Below are 20,942 nucleotides of genomic sequence, written 5' to 3' on the forward strand. Positions count from 1 at the left end.
AATTGGTGGTCCAATGGAAAGTATCCTCTGCCAAGTGCTTCACAGCAGTTTGCAGCATGTGAATGTTGATGTAGACGTTACTCACCAATCTGCTTTGCTCTGAACATTCTTACCAGCTAAACTTACTATCTGGATTTTTCTGGTCTTTTGTAGCGTGCTTAGAAAAAGAGACTTAACAATGACACATCTTGTTGGTGCACAGAACAGGAAATTATTTAATGTACAGCATCATGTTTTAAAACTAACCAGCCTCCAGCTAGCAATCTTCATGAAGTGACATAGCATGTGTTTCACATATGGCATGAAATTCCTCAACATGACATTTGGAAGGTATTTGCTTCCATTCCACAATGAATACAAGAATGAATTCGGTGCCTCTAGAGTGGCACCTTGTGGTGAAGGTGGTGGTGGTGGTGGTGGTGGTGGTGGTGATTACGATGACAATGATGACTGGCATGAGTTCTGAATTAAATGAAAGTTTAGTCACTTAATACTAGTAATGTGATTAGCATCTCCACAAAGTTTGGTAACATAAGATTGATGCTTGGAGTAATGCTTTCAGTTCTGTCAGTGTTCTGACAAAAAATTGAAAAAACGAGGGGCAATCAATAAGTAATGCAACACTTTTTTTTTGGCTAATGTCGGTTGACAAAAATGCAGAATTTGTTGTGGGACATGCAATCTTTCCACATCAGCCCCTATAGTTTCATGAAGTTCACATAGTTGGTGGTGCTACACATAGCCTTCAAAATGGTGTCTGTAACAGGTGTGTTCGAAGCACAGAGCTGTAATAGAGTTTCTTTTCGTTGAAAACTAGAGCATCACAGGTATCCACAGGCCCTTGCAGAATGTCTACAGGGACCTGGGAGTGAACAAAAGCATGGTGAGGTGTTGGGGCATGGTGTCTGTCACCACTGCAACAAGGTGCACAAAACTGTCCAGTCTCCCATGTGTCAGCCAACTGCACAAAGCTGCGACTACTGCAATGTCGGTATGTGCACACACACTCATCCAATGTGATGCAACAAACTTCTCCTTCCCCATTAGAATGTAAGACCTCACACGAGTCTGCACACTGAAGAGGAGCTAACGAAACTTGACTGGACCCTGTGCAGGCATGCAGACCCTCCCAGTAAGGTGGCATGGAGTTGTCACATTGAACAGAAATTATGTTGAAAAACACAGTTTTGTAGCCAAAAGAGTGGGGAATAATATGGTGTATTGGAATTCTAAACAAATAAGTGTTGCTTTACTTACTGAAAGCCCCTCGTATACACTGCTCCCCTAATCTTCTTCACTTAACTCAATCAAATAATTAAATTTGTAGTTAATGCAAATCAATTTCAATTAACAGATGAAAGCTTACATATATACATACTTATAAGTGAGCAAGGCACATGGTGCAAGCACGCCTAACTGCATTGAGATAAATTATCTGATAAGGCAAAAGTGCTTTCACAAGATCTTTTTAATCTTGCACCATACACTGAGCAGTGTTTTACACATTGCAGATGTAAACAATGTTGGGTATTTGGACATCTGCTTTATCATTTGCGAGGACTAAAGTAATCACAACAGATAAGGGATTTCACTCGGTCAAGGTGTTTCAACTGGCCCAATGCAATTAGTATTGCATAATGTTCGAAATCACATACAATGTACTCCCAATTACTTGTGTGTCGATTATCTGGTTTGCGGATTATTTGTGCTTTAAAAAGGAGAAAAAAGCTCTAGGAAACAGCAACAATCAATCTACCCTTGACAACAAGTGCCATTTTCATTGTTTAACCAAGTGCCCCTTAACAACAGAGTACTGTTCCCACTGTTACTAGACAGCAAGTTCTGTATAAACTGAAAAGAGGTTCAGTTTTCTAATGTTAATTGGGGTGTAAGTGTCAACAAAACAAGTTACAAGAAATCTGTAAAACAGATGATGAACAAATAAAAGATATGTGTTGACATTAAAACAAAAATTAGAATTAACTTAACGTTCTGAGAAGAGGGAAATTGCTGCAAAACTAAGTGCTGATAATGGTACTCGAATGCAGACTGCTTGGAACATTAAAAAGAATTAGCAGAAAACACACAACAGTATCAGAAAATGTGATTCTGCTTCTGGACGATCCACATGAAAAGACTGAAGGGTCTATATTTGATGAATTAGATGCTGTTCTTTTGCAATGGTTTAGCCAAAAACGGGAAGAAGGTGTCATTGTTTCAGGTGTGACATGTGCCGAAAAAGGTAAACTTTTTCATGAAGCTCTAAGCTTAGAGGGAGAATTTAATGCCTCATCTGGAAGGCTAACCAGATTCAAACAATGTCACATGATTCAAGAATTTACTGTGCACGGAGAGCAGCTTAGTTCAAATGTTGCAGCAGCTGATTCCTTCGGGGAAGAGTTCCAGAAATTTGTGAAAGAAGAGAATTTCAAACCATACCAAACTGTAACACAAACAAAAATGACCTATATTCGAAATGTCAACCAACTAGAACCCTTGTTTTTAACAGCGAAGTTCGTGTTCCTGGATCGTTGTTGTTGTTTTCAATCTCAAGACTGGTTTGATGCAGGTCTCCACGCTACTCTACCCTGTGCAGCCCCCTTCATCTCTGAATAACTACTGCAGGCTACATCCCTTTGAATACGTTTACTACATTCATCTCTTTATCTCCCTCTATGATTTTTGCCCCCTCCCCCATTTCCCTTCAGTACTAAATTAGCGTTCCTTTGATGTCTCAGAATATGTTCTATCAACAAATCTCTTCTTCTAGTCAGGTTGTGCCTCAGATCTCTTTTCTCCCCAGTTCTCTTCAGTGCCTCCCCCTAGTTAAGTGATCTAACCATCTAACTTCAGCATTCTTCTATAGCACAACATTTCAGAAGCTTCTATTCTCGCCTTGTCTAAACTGTTTATCCCCGTTTCATTTCCATAATGCTTACCCTCCTTACAAATACTTTCAGAAAAGATTTCCCGACACTTAAATCTATGTTCTATTTTAAAAAACTTCTCTTCTGGCCATTGCCATTCTACATTTTATATCCTCTCTACTGCGGCCATCATCAGTTATATTGCTGCCCAAATAGCAAAACTCATCTACTACTTTAAGTATCTCATTTCCTAATCTAATGCCCTCTCCATCACATGATTTAATTTGACTACATTCCATTATCCTTGTTTTGCTTCTGTTGACGTTCATCTCAATATTTTCCTTCCAAGACCCTGCCCATTCCATTCAACTGCTCTTCCAAGTCCTTTGCTGTCTCTGAGAGAATTACAGTGTCATCAGCAAACCTCAAAATTTTTATTTCTTGTCCCTGGACTTTAATTCCTACTCCAAATTTTTCTTTGATTTCCTTTGCTGCTTGCTCAACATACAGACTGAATAACATTGGTAGCAGTATACAACCCTGTCTCACTTCCTTCTCTACCACTGCTTCCCTTCCATGCCCCTCGACTCTTACAATTGCTACTGAACATAAGCTGTCTAAAGAATGTGTTACAATTTTGTGCACACCTTGTACCTATAGGAAACACTATGTGAAACTACTAGTGTTTGGGAAAAAATAATATAAAAAAGTGGGGCATTCAAGGATATTGGAGCTAGGAATCTCCCTATGCATTATTACAACCAAAAGGGACATGGATGGATAGTGAAATTTTCAAAAACTTATTCCACATACACACCTTCTACTACAAGTTAAGTGATTGTCAGAAGACAAAAGACTGCCACAGAAGGCTGTGTTCTATTGCTTGATAACACCCTTCACATTCCGATGACAGGACTGTCATATATGATGATGGTCTCATTGTAACTCAGTTTTTACCTGCTAACGTAATTGCCAGTATATAGCCAATGGACCAAGATGTAGCTGCATTACTAAAATGGTGCTACCAGGCTGGTCAACTCAGGAAGCTAGTTGATGAGGATGCTTTAGTGACATTCTGGAAGAAGTTGACAATTCTAGATGCAATACACGGGATTTCTGAGGCCCTGCAGGAAGTCAAACCACATACACTAATTGGGTCATGAAGAAAAATTCTTCGAGATATAGAAGAAAGTGATTTTCAAGGTATTAGTGATGAAGAAGCAACAGCTGCACAAATAATGAATCTGGTAACAGGTTTAAATTGCTTTGAAGATGCTGATGAAGAAAATTTGAATGAGTGGCTGACGATCAACACCTGTGAACCTGGCTTCCAGTACATGAGTGACAATGAAATTGTCACAACAAAACAAAGAAAAGGACAGTAATATGAAAGTCGGCATGAAGACATGACCTTTTCATTGTACCACATTTCAGTGTGTTGACATTGTTCTAGATTATATGGGCCCGAGGTAGTGGCAGTACAATGACAATATTGCTGTGAGACAAATTAGAAATGCTGAGCGAAAAAATTTCAGCTTCCTCAGAAGCAGACCTCACAGACTATTTTAAGAAATAAACAGGCCTAAGTACATATGCACAGAACCTGAATACACTTTAGAGCAAACAATACATGACTGAAAATATCTCGATAACTCACTTTTTTTGTTATTCATGCATCTTCTCCCACACATTATCCCAAATAATCAGGAGTATACTGTATTTTAATTTTATCTGAAAATGCATGTTGCAGGAAGATGAACAGACAGCAATGGGAGTCTTCCAACTTGCACATAACAGAATAAAGTTCCACATATCTTAAAAGGTCTCAATGACGTACTATAGCGTGTCACATTGAAACTTACTTTGGTGATAATCAGAAACAACATATTTTTCAATTTCTGCTTCAGAAAACTAATGTCTACTGCCTAATGTTCCTTCTCATGATCCTTTGTTTAGGCAGAGAATGGTTGTTTAATTTATGAGCGATTCTGTTAAGTCTACCTGAAAGATGACTTGCAAATAGTTTCAGCCAAGGCAGAATGAACATTTGGTGCATCAAAGGAAGCTGTTTGCAAATGATATGTATTGACTCATCTGTCTTAACAGTGAGATTTGGCTGGAACTGGCCTCTGTGATAGATCATGCATTTACAATGAATGGAATCAATGAATTTTTCAGATGGATATCACACTAGTCCATGGAGCCTATAAAGACAATGTCACTGAACAAAATATTTTAAACAACAAACACGACCATTTTGCACAAAGATTATTGGCTTCAGAATTTCTTTTTAATATATTATGTCTAGAATTCTTAACTGTCTGTGTTCTTTCACAACTCCTGCCAATTTTTAAATCCAGAACAGTGCCTAAGGCTCAAAGTTTGGGCAAATTAAAAACAGAAGAGGCATAATTAAATTCTCTCTCTCTCTCTCTCTCTCTCTCTCTCTCTCTCTCTCTCTCTCTCTCTCTCTTGCTCTGCAGAAAAAACTACAACCCTTATTGAATGATTACTCATCATACTCAAGGATCAGTTGCAAGTAAGTAGCTATGGTTGTGTCTGGTGGGAGAGTGAAGTGAGTAAATGAAAAATCATCAACAAAAAGGGATTGTGATACACTGTTAATGCTAGATTATTAATAGCAACAGCAAACAAATCATATTACACTGAATGCCTTCATTCTCCTGAGCAAAATGGTTTAACAATACCTCAAGCATTTTTTAAGGGACAAAATTATCTGCAAGGACCATTTTATACTGGGAGAATTCATCAACTATCTTTCTGGAGCTGTTGGGTCATACTGAGAAGTATTCTGGATTGACACCCAAGGCAGAGTCAGATCATAAACAAGTTAATCTGAGACTCATTACAGTATTTGACACTCCTCCTGTTCAAAGAAATCACACATGGTTATATTGCCAAGTGTCTGGAGTTGCCATTGAACAAACCACATTAAACTGTCACATCACGCTCTGCATCTAATGGTGTAAAAATGCAGACACAGTGTGCTAATCCCATAGATACGTTTTCTGACAGAATGAGACAATACAAAGAAATGAGCAAGTTAAAACAAGGCAATATAGTAGGAGCATCAAAATTCAGGCGTACTACAATCAGAGATTCTACTGTGAAGTGGAAATGACTGAAAGCATTTAACCCTAACATCACTCAGACTTAAGAAATGTACTGACAGGAAATACATACAGTATAAATAGAACACAGACATCAAGGCATGGGCAGAAATATTGAAATACCACAACAAATGAATGTGTGAACATAAATGCAGAAGCTAGCCATGTCCGCAGATTGCAGTGTTCTATCTGACCATGGATGGCACCTGTGGAATGACCTCAATACGTCACATGTGTTCGGTGTAGTTGTGAGTGCATTATGTCACAACTCACTGCATTCAAACATGAGCAAATCATTGTTGCTTGTATGATGGGTGTTTATGTAACCAAGATAGCCGAAGTGTTTTGGGTTTCAAGAGAAAATGTATCAAGGATTTACACTGCACATAGGGAAAGCAGAAAGAAAAAACTTCCACTAAGTCGCAATATGGATGAAAAGTGTGTGAGTGATTGTGATGGATAGTCACCGAAGATGTGAATGATGAAAAATAACAGAAACACCAGCTGCAAAAGTCACAGCACAACTAAATTCACACTCATAAACCCTGTCTGCATCAAAACAACATGAAGGAAGCTCCAGAAACAGGGAAATGCTGGGCAAGCTGGAATTCATTCATTAGTGATGTAAATGTCTGTAAGAATGTCACTTGGTGGATTGAGTCTTATTTCACACTTTTTCCTTCTTCCAGCCGAGTTTATGTTCCAAAAGTGAAATATGGTGGGGGTTTGGCGGTGATTTGGACAGCCATAATGTGGTATTCCATGGTCCTCATGCTTACTCTGCAAGATTGCTTTAATGACAAGGATTATGTGACCATTTTGGCTGATCAGGTCCATACCATGATACAATGTTTGTTTCCCAATGATGATAGTATGTTCCAAGATGACAAGGTACTTGCTCACACAGCTCACATTATCCAAGCCTAGTTTGGTGAGCTCAAGTAAGAATTGTTGCACCTCCCCTGGTCACCACAGTTACCACATCTCAATATGATTGATCACTTGTGGTCTACTTTGGAGAGAAGAGTGTATGATCACTATCCACTTCCATCATTGTTACCTAAACTTGTCACTATTTTGCAGGAAGAATGGTATAAGATTCCCTTGAAAACCATACAGGACCTGTATGTATCCATTCAAGATAAATGGAAGTGGTTTTGAATGCCAACAGTTTTCGTACACTGTATTAGGCATGATAAATTGTTGTGTTTTTGGTATTTATATTTTTGTCCACACCTTGTACATACCATATGCCACAGAGAACTTGTTGCAGCTCAGTATAGTGGTCAATGGCAGACTCACCAAGACATGATAGGTTTGATTTTCATTGTCTTGCTGGTATCCAGAAACTGATAATCTTCAGAATAAACAAATGGTATTGCTTAGTGTGGAACAAACAATGCTGTCATTGTCTGTGGAGCGCTGGATGAAGATTTTTGTAGACTGATAAATCACATTATATGAAGTTGTATTCAAATGGGTATATGTAAACTCAGCAAATAGTATTGGCATGTGTATGTTATGTGAAGAATGAAATTTGGAGGAGAATTTGAGGCTCTTGCATTTTGTTAGTGCATGGACCATTAGTTTGTTGGCCAACAGCAAAATGAAAACAGGTATTTATGAAAACAAATAATGACAAATCCAGGATGGAATAATGCAGTATTACAAAAAGGATAGATTGCTACTAACCATATAACGAAGATGTTGGTCATCTTCAATTTCTCATCAACACTCTCTGATAGCACTATGGGAAGTATAACTCTTCTCGCATTACATGATAATGAACCTAACAGTGTCCTCCCACAAGATGAAACATCAGATATTTCTTTCTTCGTTTCAACCAACTAGGGACTATATCAATTCAATTGTCTCTCTTTCCTAGCTTTAACTGCCACCCAATGCCACTGCATTTGTTTCTCATGTTGTTACTTTCCCTCTTGGGTCCACACCTTCCCTGTCTTCAGCTTCAGCTTTTCCTGGATACCTTTGTGTATTCACAGTTTTTTTTTTTTTTTTTTTTTTTTTAAGTGGTTCACACTCCTGAATATCTTTAGGAGAAATTTCCAGTTCTTCAACTTGCAACTTCTGTGAAGCATGCTCCTTTGGTTCTGGGCTCATTTGTCACACAGCCATAAAATGCACTCTTTATCTTCCAAAGCATGTCACTGCCTTCTCCATGTGCTTATACAGTTTGTGGTTTGACGTCTTCTATACTCGTTGTTTTCTTTGATGGGTCCCAGGATTTTTCTTTGGCTCTAAGTTTCTCTGTTAGGCCTTTCCTATTCATTGCAAGAGTCGCTGTCATATTTAGAGCCTCCAGCCAAATAGCAGCACATTAGTGTCTCACTTTGGTGTTTAAGGTGTCAGTCTTTTATTCTATATAACTCTAGTTAGTTGGTAGGCCATTTCCATTTTGTTAATGCCGGACATGAAGGCCTCTTTCTCTGATGGGTTAGGCTATGTCCATTCACATAGGTATTTAAAATTTTCTGACCTGCTTATTTTATGTCTGCCATATAGTACATCGTCTGAAAGGAGATCTGAAGCCCAGCCTTCATAGCCTATGGTTCCAGTATGTTAAGTAGCTCTGTTGCTGTATCTACAGAATCCAAGAAGACCACCAAATCACCTGCAAAGGCTAGACAGTCAATTATAAGATTCTTTTACCGGTAGTCTGTTCTTAGCACATTTTCTAACCCAGAATTGTTCATTTATTTCTGTCACTCACAGATGACCTTTCCTAAAGCACAGTTGAAGAGCAGACACCATAATCCATTTCCTTTTCTCACTCTTGCCCTGGTTTCAAAAGCATTACGCATCTCTCCCCTGAACATCACTTTGAAGGTGGTGTCGGTCAGGGTTAGCTGGATAATCACTTTTGTCTTGCTATTTACACCAAACTCTTCAATTAATTGAAATAGGGTGTTTCAATCAATTGAGTCATACGCCTTCCAGAAATCAACAAATTCCCTATTTCTGATTTTCAGGTATGGAAGGATGGACTTCAGATTCATAATCAGCTCAGCATGTGATTGTCCCTTGATGAAGCCCCCCAGTTGTGGATTGATTTGTTGTTCTGCTCCATTCTGTAGAGTTTCAAGAGGATACTGTAAGTTGTTAGCAGGAGAGAGATGCTACAGTAGTTGTTCACATCTGTTCTGTCCCCTTTCTTATATAGTGAATGAATTGGAGCACAGATTCATCCAGTTGCAAGTTTGTTTGTTTGTTTGTTTGTTTGTTTGTTTGTTTTTTTTTTTTAATTACTTTTCCGGATCTCTTGAACAACTGCACAAGTTTATCAATTGTCTTGTTCCCTGCATGCTTCCACAGTTCAGCAAATAACCAATCTGCAGTCTGTGTCTTCTTGTTCTTCAGTGCTTGAATGTTCTGCCTGATTTCTTCCTTCTTGGGTGGATACGAATCTGGTGGCTATTTGGGTTGTATTCATGAATGAATGGAGTCGCTTGAGCTTCTGAGGACATTCAAAGTTAACTTGTTAGAATCTGGCAATTATCTTTGTCACTATGGGCTTGTTTCCCTTTGGAATCTTTGAACTGAGGAGTTGTATTTGTTCACATTGCATTTGAAGGTTTTACAGAAATTATGATGTTATTTTTCTGGGAGACCTGCTCAATTTGTATCAACGAATTTTTATTAAATTCGTCCCTCACCCTGTGAATGGTTTTTGTAGATTTTCTCTCATTTAAGAACTTGACCTAGTTCACTTAATTTTTCTGGCAATTCAATTTCCACCAAGCCATCTGTCTGAGCTGTACTGCTGCACTGCATTCATTATCCCACCAAACATGAACATGCTTCATTGATTTGATGAGTGGGGCAGTCTCCTCAGCTCCTCTGACTATAGCCTTTTATAATTGTTTCCTGTTCTCCAGAGTTATAGTTTCAAGCTTGTGGGTGAATTCTTGGTCGCTCCTTAGTTTGTCTCTGCCAAATTTAACATTTTTTTCTGGTAGCAACCTTCTTGATATTCCTTGGACTTAGTCAAACTTGGATCTTTGAAAGCTAGTGATCCGAGTCTCGGCTGGCATTCTCAGAACCTCTACATTCTGGAACTCTCACTGTGCTTTCTGTGCACTGGCAGTATGGTCAATCTGTAATTCGCCCAGGTTGGAGTTTGTTTTCTGAACACATTTGAAACTGTTACACTTCAGGACGAGACTGGATGCTCTACACAACTCTACTAGTCTCTCTCCATTGTCATTGTTTCTCTTATGTGTTGGGTAGTTCCCATATTCATATTTTCTTTCCTTGCCATGCTGGGCATTGAAATCGCCAAGTAGAATGATGGAGTGTTTGTTGGGTGTCTTTGAGAGAATATTTTCCAGCTCCTCCCAGGATGTGACTGTTCCATCTGGATCCTTATTATTTGCCTGTTTGATTGACGCGTGTATGTTCACCACTGTCTGAACTCTTTACACAGAGAAAATAAAGAGTGGTTATGCTGTCAGGGGAGGTTACGTCTATAATCAAATCCAAAAACTTTCTGCTGTCAATAAATTCTGTGCCTAAGTGTGGGATGTTTTTTACTACAGAACACATTTACCAGTCTTGCCACTGGAGATTCTACACACTTGTGACTCAAAGCAATGTTCATCTGTGAATCTTGTTATCTGAATTGCTGCAATCAGTACCTGATATCGAGACAAGGCTTCAGTGATTTGTTTTGTTTGTCATTCTTGAGAAGGGAGTTTGCATGAAAGTATCAAAAAAGTTCTGGTGTGTTTGTCTGACCTGCCTGGCATCTCCGACACCTGTCCCCAGAATCTGATATCGTGGTTGCATGGTTCAAGATGATGGTGGACTGGCTGCCACCTTGGGCAGAAACTAATGTTGAATTTTCCTCCATGTTTGTGATAGTTGTAAAACAACAGGTTGAGGTCAGTAATGTTACACACTGACCAGCTTACCGATTATTGATCAAGATTATTTATTACAGTCACCTTATACTATTTACTATTAAAAGGATAATTTCAAATGAAAAGACTGTTGTCTCAACATACCGGATAACATCTGTGTCAAAGATATATTAAAGACTTATTCTTGTTCCAATGCAGAAATGTGATACTATGGTTCAGTTATTGCTGGGAAACATCTTTCTTACTTGGTCATATGAGTATAATGTTGGATCATGACTGACAACTGCTTCTGTCAAAAAATGTTCTAGCACATATTCTATTGATTTGCCAGTATGGAATTCTACATAGAAATCTCTTTATAATCAATTCATTTTGTTGCAGATGGTGTTGACTGGTCATTAAAACTCAAACCAGACTACTCTCTCTCTTTAATATGCAGTGGTTTCCACAGAAATTATAGAGTTTGCTATGCACACACCCTCTCCATCAAAACACTGCCTACCTGCATTGCAGAACAACACTTTCGATTTCAAACATGATATGCTACCCTTTAAGACGAAGTAGAGAACTGGGTACAGTTTGTCCTTTATACGGATGTGATCCATGTAATCAAGGATGCTGACTCAATGTTTAGATGTTAGATGTTGTCAACACAGAATCCAATTTGCCTCAATCAACATGTATTCTGGCAGCCTTTGCCAGGGACAGAAGCTATATGATGGCACCAGTACGGAGCAAAATTCATTCACCAATTCTCAAAGAACAACTTCACTGAGAGTGTGAGCAGACCAACAATCAATGACAAAGAATGAAAAGGTTGTACAAAAATAGTTATTTGTTGATTTATCTGGTAATAAATAAGCAACTAGTCACTTTTTTATGATTTATTCAACTATGAACATGTTTTTGAGCCACTGCAGGCTCACCATCAGCTGAAGGTGTTACAAGAACATTATGCTACTGAAATTTACTGAAAAAAATGTTTATAATAGTAATGAAGCACGTCAATTCTGAGAAACCTCCCCTCAATACAGTACTGCGATACTTCAGACAGAATTAGAGACCTACTAGACACATATGCTGCAAGCTCATAAAACAAGACGTCTCTGCTCAGTAAGTTCCAATAACATCAATAAAGGAGTTCTGTGCCTCTGTTTCTAAACCAATTGATGAAATCATCAGCTACTTTGCAAAAGGATCATTGATATATTAGAGCTGTCAACAGCAGCAGAAATTCAAACCACAGAACACAATTCTAATGACAAAATGTATATAGACTACGATATGAAAAATAAATATGGTCCACTGTAATCATATTCAGGAACAGAAATTTTGCGAGAGACAAAATGGAAAATGCATGATGACTAGCAACAATGTTACAATGTGCATGCTTACATGATGCACGTAGTGTAGCAATGTTCTGCTAAGTAATTCAAACATCAGTCACATTTTCTCCTCTAACACGTTGCTCTTTAAATAATCAACACACATTAGAGAACAGAAAATAAATTTATTTATCAAAGTTGGACACAACATATAAAAAAACACTGTATTGCAACAACTGGCCACCAATAACATTCACAGATACATAAGATGAGTAATATTTACAACAGTACACTCTTCTTTTACATTGCTCAAATGGTTTGAATAGTGCAATAAAAATTTGAAAAAGTTTTCCAAACCATACAATTCATTTAGTCTTCAGATCAATGGATGGCGGGCCTCCTACATCTCATTAAAATCAAACTACTTGCAGCTGTCACTAATTTTCCTCTTTTCAGGTTCATTTTTCATACAGGTTCCACTGTTCCAAGTGTGTCAAGAACATGCTACAGCCCAGACTGAAGACAATCTGCACATGATCCTCCTTTCAACACACAGCAGCATTCAAATGATACTGTTCTCAACTGTCCAGTTCAGCACAATGCAATTGAGGGTGGTACGGGTCCAGCTGCATATGAGGTGATGTTCCTTGATGAACAACGATAAATTCCAAACACTATATGTGTAGATCAATTCTTGTTTTCTCTTCTCAACTTCAGTTACTGCTGTAGTTTTCTTGCTTCCTCAGATGTTAACGACCAAGGTGATAGACTTAAGCAATAAAAGTCTGCAGAAGATAACCTGTAACAACGTGCACTCTCTCAGTAATGGTTACACTGACTCAACTAATATAGAATAATTCCTCCAGATTGGGATGACATAGTGAGATCCAAAAAACATAAACTGAGTACCACCTGACTTCCCACATTATGCTGTCCTCTTCACAAAACAATATTGTTTTTATATGGTATTATGTCTCAAGCACAATTTCTGCACAGCATCCAGGCAGTGATGTTTTCTCTCAGAAAGTCTGGATTGTCACACATGCTTAACTGTGGGCACATTTACTTTCTTTCTTATTCTCTCATTCTAACAAGAGAATGCTATCAAAAAATGATTGATTCTGCAGTAGCCAGTTAATAATCCAAAAGTACATGTAACATTCATGTTCACTTTCTCACACTAGCTTCATGAATGCCATCTTCTGTGATGTCTGTGCAGATGTAAGATCTGATTCTGGAATTGACTTGCTGGTCAATCAGATGTGTTATATTTGATAAATGAGACAATATACTTCCTGATGGAAGATCATTTTTCTCACATCCATTGTCTCTTGTGTCGCATCATAACAAACATTATCTACTCTTCAAAAGCTAATACTGGAGTATCAAATGGTAGTCCTCACGCATCTTGATACTCCTTCCTCAACAGTTTTTGCACTTAGTGTTTTCTCTCTGGTAGGGTCAACAGCTGCTATGTGTGCACTTTGTCATCCATCATGTCTGTCCCTTATATTATCTGACAATTTGATCACAGTCTGACTTTCTTGATCTGAAGACTTGACTGTTTCCAAGAATCATTTTGTCAACATAGGCACAGACTTACTTCTGATCATTTCTTCCAGGATACTGGTATATGTCAGTTATTTTGCTGTGTCAGGTAAGACTGTAACTTCATTTTACTTGTACTGTGTCCAGGATGCTGAAGAGATACAATGGAAGAAATAGTTCCACTGCAGGTTACTTCAGATTATGACACAAAATATTTTCAAGCAGTGGAAGAGAGTGGTGTGCTAAGTATGAGCCTAATAATTTCACTGAAGGCTATTCGAAGTTGACATATTTTATTGTATCTCACATGTAATAGATAAGGAAAAAATTTCTTTGTAGGCATTTTGTATGTGTAAGTAAAAATGAGAAACAAAGCAAAAAACAAACTTATGAAGGTATAAAGCAATCACAACTAAGCATATCAAAAGATTCTGACTTTAAAAAAAACAATAATGTGGCTTACAAACAGAGAAAATACAAGTCATTATGAGAAAGATTCTTGTAAGGTTTAAAATGAGTGAATGAATGTTGGTCTGTTACAGTTATCCTCATTGCTTCAACAAAAGGAAGCAGAAAAACATAAAAACTATCTTGCAGTGCAATTTTGGACTGCTCTGCAAACAGATGTGTGGAAAAACACATTTGTACTCAAAATTTAAATTATAAGCACAAAATTAATCTTGATATTCACATGGAAATGTTCAGGCTGCATTCAAATACATGTATTGACTGTCCATTTCTTAAAGTTACAGGAGCAAGGATTTGACTTACTGTTTCCTTGACAATAACATCGTAAACTGTTAAGCTTGGCACATTTGTCTCAAATGAAGTGTCTGAATAAAATGGCTGAACGCCACTGGCCCATTCTCATATTAAAAAAAAAATAATCCTACGCTGTTAATGCATTTTTCATGCATTCATACTGAACTCCAATTTACATTTGGTAGGCTGTTTTGTGTTTTTTAGCAACATAATGTAAATTATGGGCTTCTATTTACCTACAGAAGGAAATGTGAAATCTGAAGCAAATCAGGATCAGTGTAAAATACCCAGAAGAATTTTGAAAAGATTTGCAACTATCTTATGTGTTCACAATGATATACTCCTTTGTGAGAGCAGAAGAAAAACATTTTTTTTCATTTATAATCAAAGAGTGAAGTATTCATCCTTTAAAGTCACAGATAAAAAGACCAACAATAAAGGCAAAGCCAAAGAGATGAACTAATGAACAAAATTAAACAGATTCTAATTTAGTATCAAGTGGACAGGTATGCACACAGGCATCAGAAACAGTGAGTCCATGTAGCACACTATCATAAAGTTGTGGGGCAGTGGACTCAAGAGGGATGATAGAGCAGAGGAAGGGCAAACTATGGGGAAGAGGGTGTTGGTGCATGGTATTAGTGGAAGTTGAGGCCGAAGGATTATGGAAATGGAGGATGTGTTGCAAGAACAACTCTCATCAGTAGCAAGACAGGATGTGAATCAGATGTTCAAAGATGCTATGATCCTCCTTAAAATGTTCTCCACAGATGGGAAGGAAACACTGGGTTTAAATGGAAAACGCATCCAACCATGGCATAATAGCCCAGAATATTTTATTAATTGTAAAATCCCATGTACACAGTTCAGAGAAGCTGGTGCTTGGTCAAAGGATCCAGATGACATGGGTTGTGAAGTAGCCACTGAACTCTAGCACACTGTACTCAGCAGTGTATTCCACCACTGGGTGATCAGCTCTGCTCTTTGCCACAGTCTGACAGTTTCATTTGGATGGACAGTTGGTTGGTGGTTATGCCCACCTAAAATGTTGTGCAGAAATTGTGGCAGAGCTGGTATATGACATGCCTGCTTTTATAAGTGGTCCTGCCTCTGATGGGATAAGATAAGCCATGACAGGATTTGAGTAAGATGTTCTTGGTAGGCGAATCAAACAGGTCTTGTACCTGGGTCTTCCATAGGAGTATGATCTATGTGGTAAAAGAGTTGGGAGTAAGTGTGACACAGTGATGATCCACGATGTTTAGGTCTGGTGAGTGGTCAGCAGACTACAACTACTAACTCTTTTTGCAGAGCTTTAGGAGAGGTGGGCAAGCACTGTGAGTGGGGTGCCCCTCATGTCTAGACATGATGATAAATAGTCAAAGCCCTGATAAAGGATACAGTTCAGCTGTTCCATCCCAGGATGATATTGGGTGATGAGGTAGATGTTCCTTGGCAGCTGGCTCTCGGCGGTGGTGGAAGTATTTTACTTATCTCTTGCAAGGAAATCACAACAAGTCACAAATTAGTCAATCCTGTATTACGTCACATTAAGGAAGGAAGGAAAATTGGTGTGCAACTTGCTATCAGTGACAAAGTCACAAAAACAGAGCACAAGTTCGGACAGGACAAGGATGGGAAAGCAAATCTGTTGCATTCTTTTTAGGAACCAACATGCTAATTAAAAAAGGTTGGGGGAAACCAGGGAAAATGTACATCTAACTATTGAAAGCCCAGGATGAAATAACAACAGTATTATAAAAAGGATAGATTGCTGTTCACCATGTATTATAAAAAGGATAGATTGCTATTCACCATATAGAGGAGAAGTTGAGTTGCAGACAGGTGCAACGAAAAGGCTGCTATACATCTAAGCTTTCAGCGAAAACGTCTTCTTCTCAACTGGAAAACACACACACACACACACACACACACACACACACACACACCAGTGCACCCTGCACACACATGACCACTGTCTTTGGCCATTGTGTCCAAACTGCAAACTGCTGATGGGAGCAGTGAGTGAGTGAGTGAGTGAGTGAGTGTGTGTGTGTGTGTGTGTGTGTGTGTGTGTGTGTTTTCTATTTCAGAAGAAGGCCTTTAAGCTGAGAGCTAGAATGTATAGCAGTCTTTTTGTTGGGTCTGTCTGTAACTCAACATCTTCTCTACATAAAGAATAACAGTCTATATTTTTCATAATCTTCAAAATATAAATCTGAAAGACAATGCGATGACATCAGATATACACATAATAAAAGCAGAATGTGAATGAATTTCATTGGGAAATGAGAGTTCTAAAATTCACAATGAAAGTAAATAAATATTCAGAAAGTAACATACCCTTTATTCCAAAGTAGAACCAAGTTCTGTTACTGTTCTCAAATTCCGTTCCATAACAATCTGGACGAGTCCAAATATTAAACTCAAAGTCAGGGACTTCATCTCCAGAACTGTTCTTTGTATGAGCTGCATTGCCTAAACATAAGAAACAATTACATGGCAAAATTAACATGAAATAATTTAGTAAACTAAATCACAAAATGAGGTTGCAAGCAATCACAACAATTTCTCTCTTAATTCTGGAAATAACACTACAATATAATGTTTAAGACTTACAATATCAACTCAGATATTAACAATATACTCTCTTTTCCTTCTTAAATACAGGGCATACAAAAAAATCTGTCAATACTTTGAGAGATGACAGTACTCATCGAAACAAGAAAAATAAGTCCAATAAACATGGGTCCAGAAATGCAGACTTTCCGAGATAAACACGTGTTAATAGGGACGGCTGTGCAATGCTTGGCTGCGGATGTTAACAGGGTTAACAAGAGATGGTGTTGTGAATTTCCATAACTAGCACGTATGGGCAGATGTAAATCCTCATGCAATTTAGGAAAGAGGGCATTAACACAGATTCTCAACCAACGTATGGGCAGGCATACTTGGTGAGAGATTAATAGGGCCATATGTGCTACTACAAAGGTTGACTGGAGCACATTATCTGGACTTCCCCATTAATGTATTGCCTATCTTGCTGGAGGCTGTGCCATTGCAGCAATGAATACAAATGTGGTTCATGCATAGTGGTGCACTAGCACACTTTCATCATAATGTGCGCAAACATCTGATGCAGACTTTTAGGTGTCTTACACGTGGGTGATTTTCAGCAGTACTGCTGAGCAGCATGCGTCGATCCCCACCGTCTCTCTCTCTCTCTTCTTCTTCTTCTTCTTTTTCTTCCCTCTCTCTACTTAGCAGCACTGCTGCTGTGCGTAATTGGCACTCTCACGCCGTACCGTGTAAATCCACTCAATTGATAATACGGACTCAGACAAAGAAGTATTAGCTCTGGCTTTGTTGATCAAAAGAAAATTCAGGTGCCAACATCATAAACATAAATACTGGCAACACCCAATATGCACAACTCATACAATATACGTACACCTCTACACTTTATATAGTGAGTTATGTGAAGACAGTGACAAGTTCTTCAACTACTTCACGATGTTAGTACCGACCTTTGAGGAACAACTACATTTGCTGAAAACACATATTTCACACCAGAACACTTGCATGAGAGAGAGTATTTCTGCAGAGGAAAGGTTGACCATCACACTAAGGTAAGTAAAAATATTTGATGTAAAACAATTTTAATTTAGCAATTTGTGTTACATAAGAAAATTACAATATGTATAGACATCCTAAAACAAATCTTCGTACACTGATGTATCAAAAAACTGAGACTGTGATTCCAATGTCGCCCTTTGTGCTGACTCAGCCAGCTGTTCCGCATAAGTGGTCATGGAAGCAGATGAGTCATGTTCTGCAAAGTGCGTTCCACTTACATTTCCCTGTGATACAGCCACGTTTCCATGAGTAGTACCATCTGTAATGTATTTTTGCAGCACACTCTTAAGTTCGAATTTCGCATTAAATTGCTTTTCTTCAGATATGGCTATGAAGTGAGGTAGCAAAGACAAGAGGAATAATCCATCAGGATCTTCCTCCATAAATTTTAATTTCTCTTGAACACTTTCTGCAAGTATCCTAAACAATTTATGCTCTTCTGGAAGAGTCTTTTTGGGAACACTAGAGCCTGAGACAGTAGAAGATGGTTCTTGATAAGTGCTTGACTCTTCTTTTGTCATACTGTCTTTTTTTTCCCCCCTCAACAGGAGGTTTAGTTTCACAAGACGATTGCTTGAAGAAAATGTACTGCTGTCTAGCACCTGCTGCTGAACCACTCTTCACTTTTTTCTGTTTTTGCAGCTCTTGAGTGTATAAATCTCTTACATTTTCCACCTCTTTTGCAACTGTGTTGCTGAAATTTCTTTTCTGATTTCAGGTATCTTGCATCAGGAAATACATTCACAGATCTACATTACACATATAAATGTAGAGTTTCTACCACCTCAAGCATAGTAAAGGACACTTGTCAAAATATTTGGAATGTTCTGAAAGAGTCTACATTTCCAATGCTTACTGAAGAGGACTGGTTGAATATTGCACAAGGTTTTAAGACAAATGCAGATTTTCCAAACTGTATAGGGGCAGTAGATGGTACACACATGCATTTCATTAAGCACCGGCATAGATGCTCTCTTCACTTTTACTACAAACATTTTTTCTCAATTGTGTCATTAGCAGTTTGTGATGCAAATTATAATTTTGTCGGGTCTTATGGCAAAAGTTCATATTTACAAATCTTTAAAAACAGTATGCTATTCAATAAGATAAGAGACAACAAACTGAACATTCCTAGACCAAAACCAATATGTGCTGGAGGAGAGCCACTGCCATGAAGTGATGAAGTACTTGGTCTGACAGAAGATATGCAAAGACCCTATGGTGGAAATAATTTGCCAGTCATTAAAAAGATATATAATTATTGTTTATGATGGGTGAGATGATTCATAGAGAGTACATTTGGAATACTCAGCAACAAATGAATAATATTCCATCATCCACTCAATTTTTCAATTGATTTGGTCTCAGATATAATAAAAATATGCTGCATATTACATAATTTCATTTGTCGTAGAGAGGGGTACACATTCAAAGACACAATGAACATCGTTGGACTACATGGAGTCAAGGAAGCCCTACTGCCAAGAACAAGGGACAAATCAACCGCTGTTATCAGAGATAAATTTGCTGAATTCTTTGCAAGTGAAAAAGGTGCAGTGAGTTGGCAATTCAACGAAATTTGATCTGGGGACTTCTAATATTTGTACATAATAATGTAACACATTGTACATATAATTCTAAATACATACCTTTTTGGTTTTTGGAATCTGTTGTTTCATTTGCAAATCCTGGGACGAACAGTTCACACAATTCTTCCCATGCTCTGTGTTTCACAATCCTGTTGCTGTATTTGCAACATTTTGAGTCCCAAATATCAGGACGCATTTCTTCCTCACAAATGAAATGCTCAGCACCAAAACTCATGGTGCTGTGAGAACGACTGATACGCTAATGAAATGCCATGCGTGAAAGGTAACAGGTGTGAAAATGTTGCTGCCAGCAGCACACGCAGCCGCTCGTGCAGAAATGGTCGTGTGGTTGCCGCTGCTGTATGAATCACCACATGTGTAAATGTCCCATCTATTTCCCCTATGGAACGCTGACCACTGCCGCCGCACTGCTCAGCAGCACTGCCCGAAATCGCACTGGATTGGTTTGGGGGGGAGGGGGGGGGGGCGGCACACCTTGGCCTGATCGTTCCCCAGACCTCAATCCCCTAGACTTTTGGTTATAGGGACTCTTGAAGGAATTGGTCAACATCATGACTCTGTGCAGGCCAGTCCATTACAGGGATGTTATTGTCGTGTAACCACTCCACCACAGGTGCTTGATCATGTTGAAAGAAGCAATTGCCATCCCCGAATTGCTCTTCAACAGTGGGAAGCAAGAAGGTGCTTAAAATACCAATGTAGGCCTTTGCTGTGATAGTGCCATCGAAAACAACAAAGGGTGCAAGCCCCCTCCACAAAAAACATGACCACAACATAACACCACTGCTACTGAATTTTACTGTTGGCACTACACACGCTGGCATATGACGTTCACCGGGCATTCACCATACCCACACCCTGCCATCAGATCACCACATTGTGTACCGTGATTTGTCACCCCATACAATGTTTTTCCATGTTCATTCATCCAATGTTTACATTCCTTAGGTCGGTATTAGCATGTACACTACAGGGTCAGTCTTCGATACATGCCAGCAGGTACAACAACAACTGGGTATACTGCAAAGGGTACATCATTCCTTATGCCAGAGGTCGGAGGAGTGCACTGTCATGAATGGACGCCACATTGAATACCCCCTGTAAACACTTGTTTATCGCAGAAACATTCATTGCCGGCAATGTTTATTGAACTTATCTCAGAAAGTACACGTTTCCTGACCCA

The 20,942-nt window shown here is 38.6% G+C and overlaps 1 protein-coding gene across 1 annotated transcript in view; it reads right to left on the reverse strand.

Moving 5' to 3' along the window:
- LOC124712723 (cytosolic carboxypeptidase-like protein 5) overlaps window positions 1-20,942 on the reverse strand; it is a 179,641-nt gene that overhangs the window by 147,074 nt on the left and 11,625 nt on the right. The window contains exon 3 of the mRNA XM_047242893.1: window positions 16,857-16,991. Coding sequence (XP_047098849.1) covers window positions 16,857-16,991 — 135 coding nt within the window. The remainder of the gene's footprint in view (window positions 1-16,856; window positions 16,992-20,942) is intronic.

Source organism: Schistocerca piceifrons, chromosome 1, assembly GCF_021461385.2.
Source record: "Schistocerca piceifrons isolate TAMUIC-IGC-003096 chromosome 1, iqSchPice1.1, whole genome shotgun sequence".
In the NCBI taxonomy this organism is placed as follows: domain Eukaryota; kingdom Metazoa; phylum Arthropoda; class Insecta; order Orthoptera; family Acrididae; genus Schistocerca; species Schistocerca piceifrons.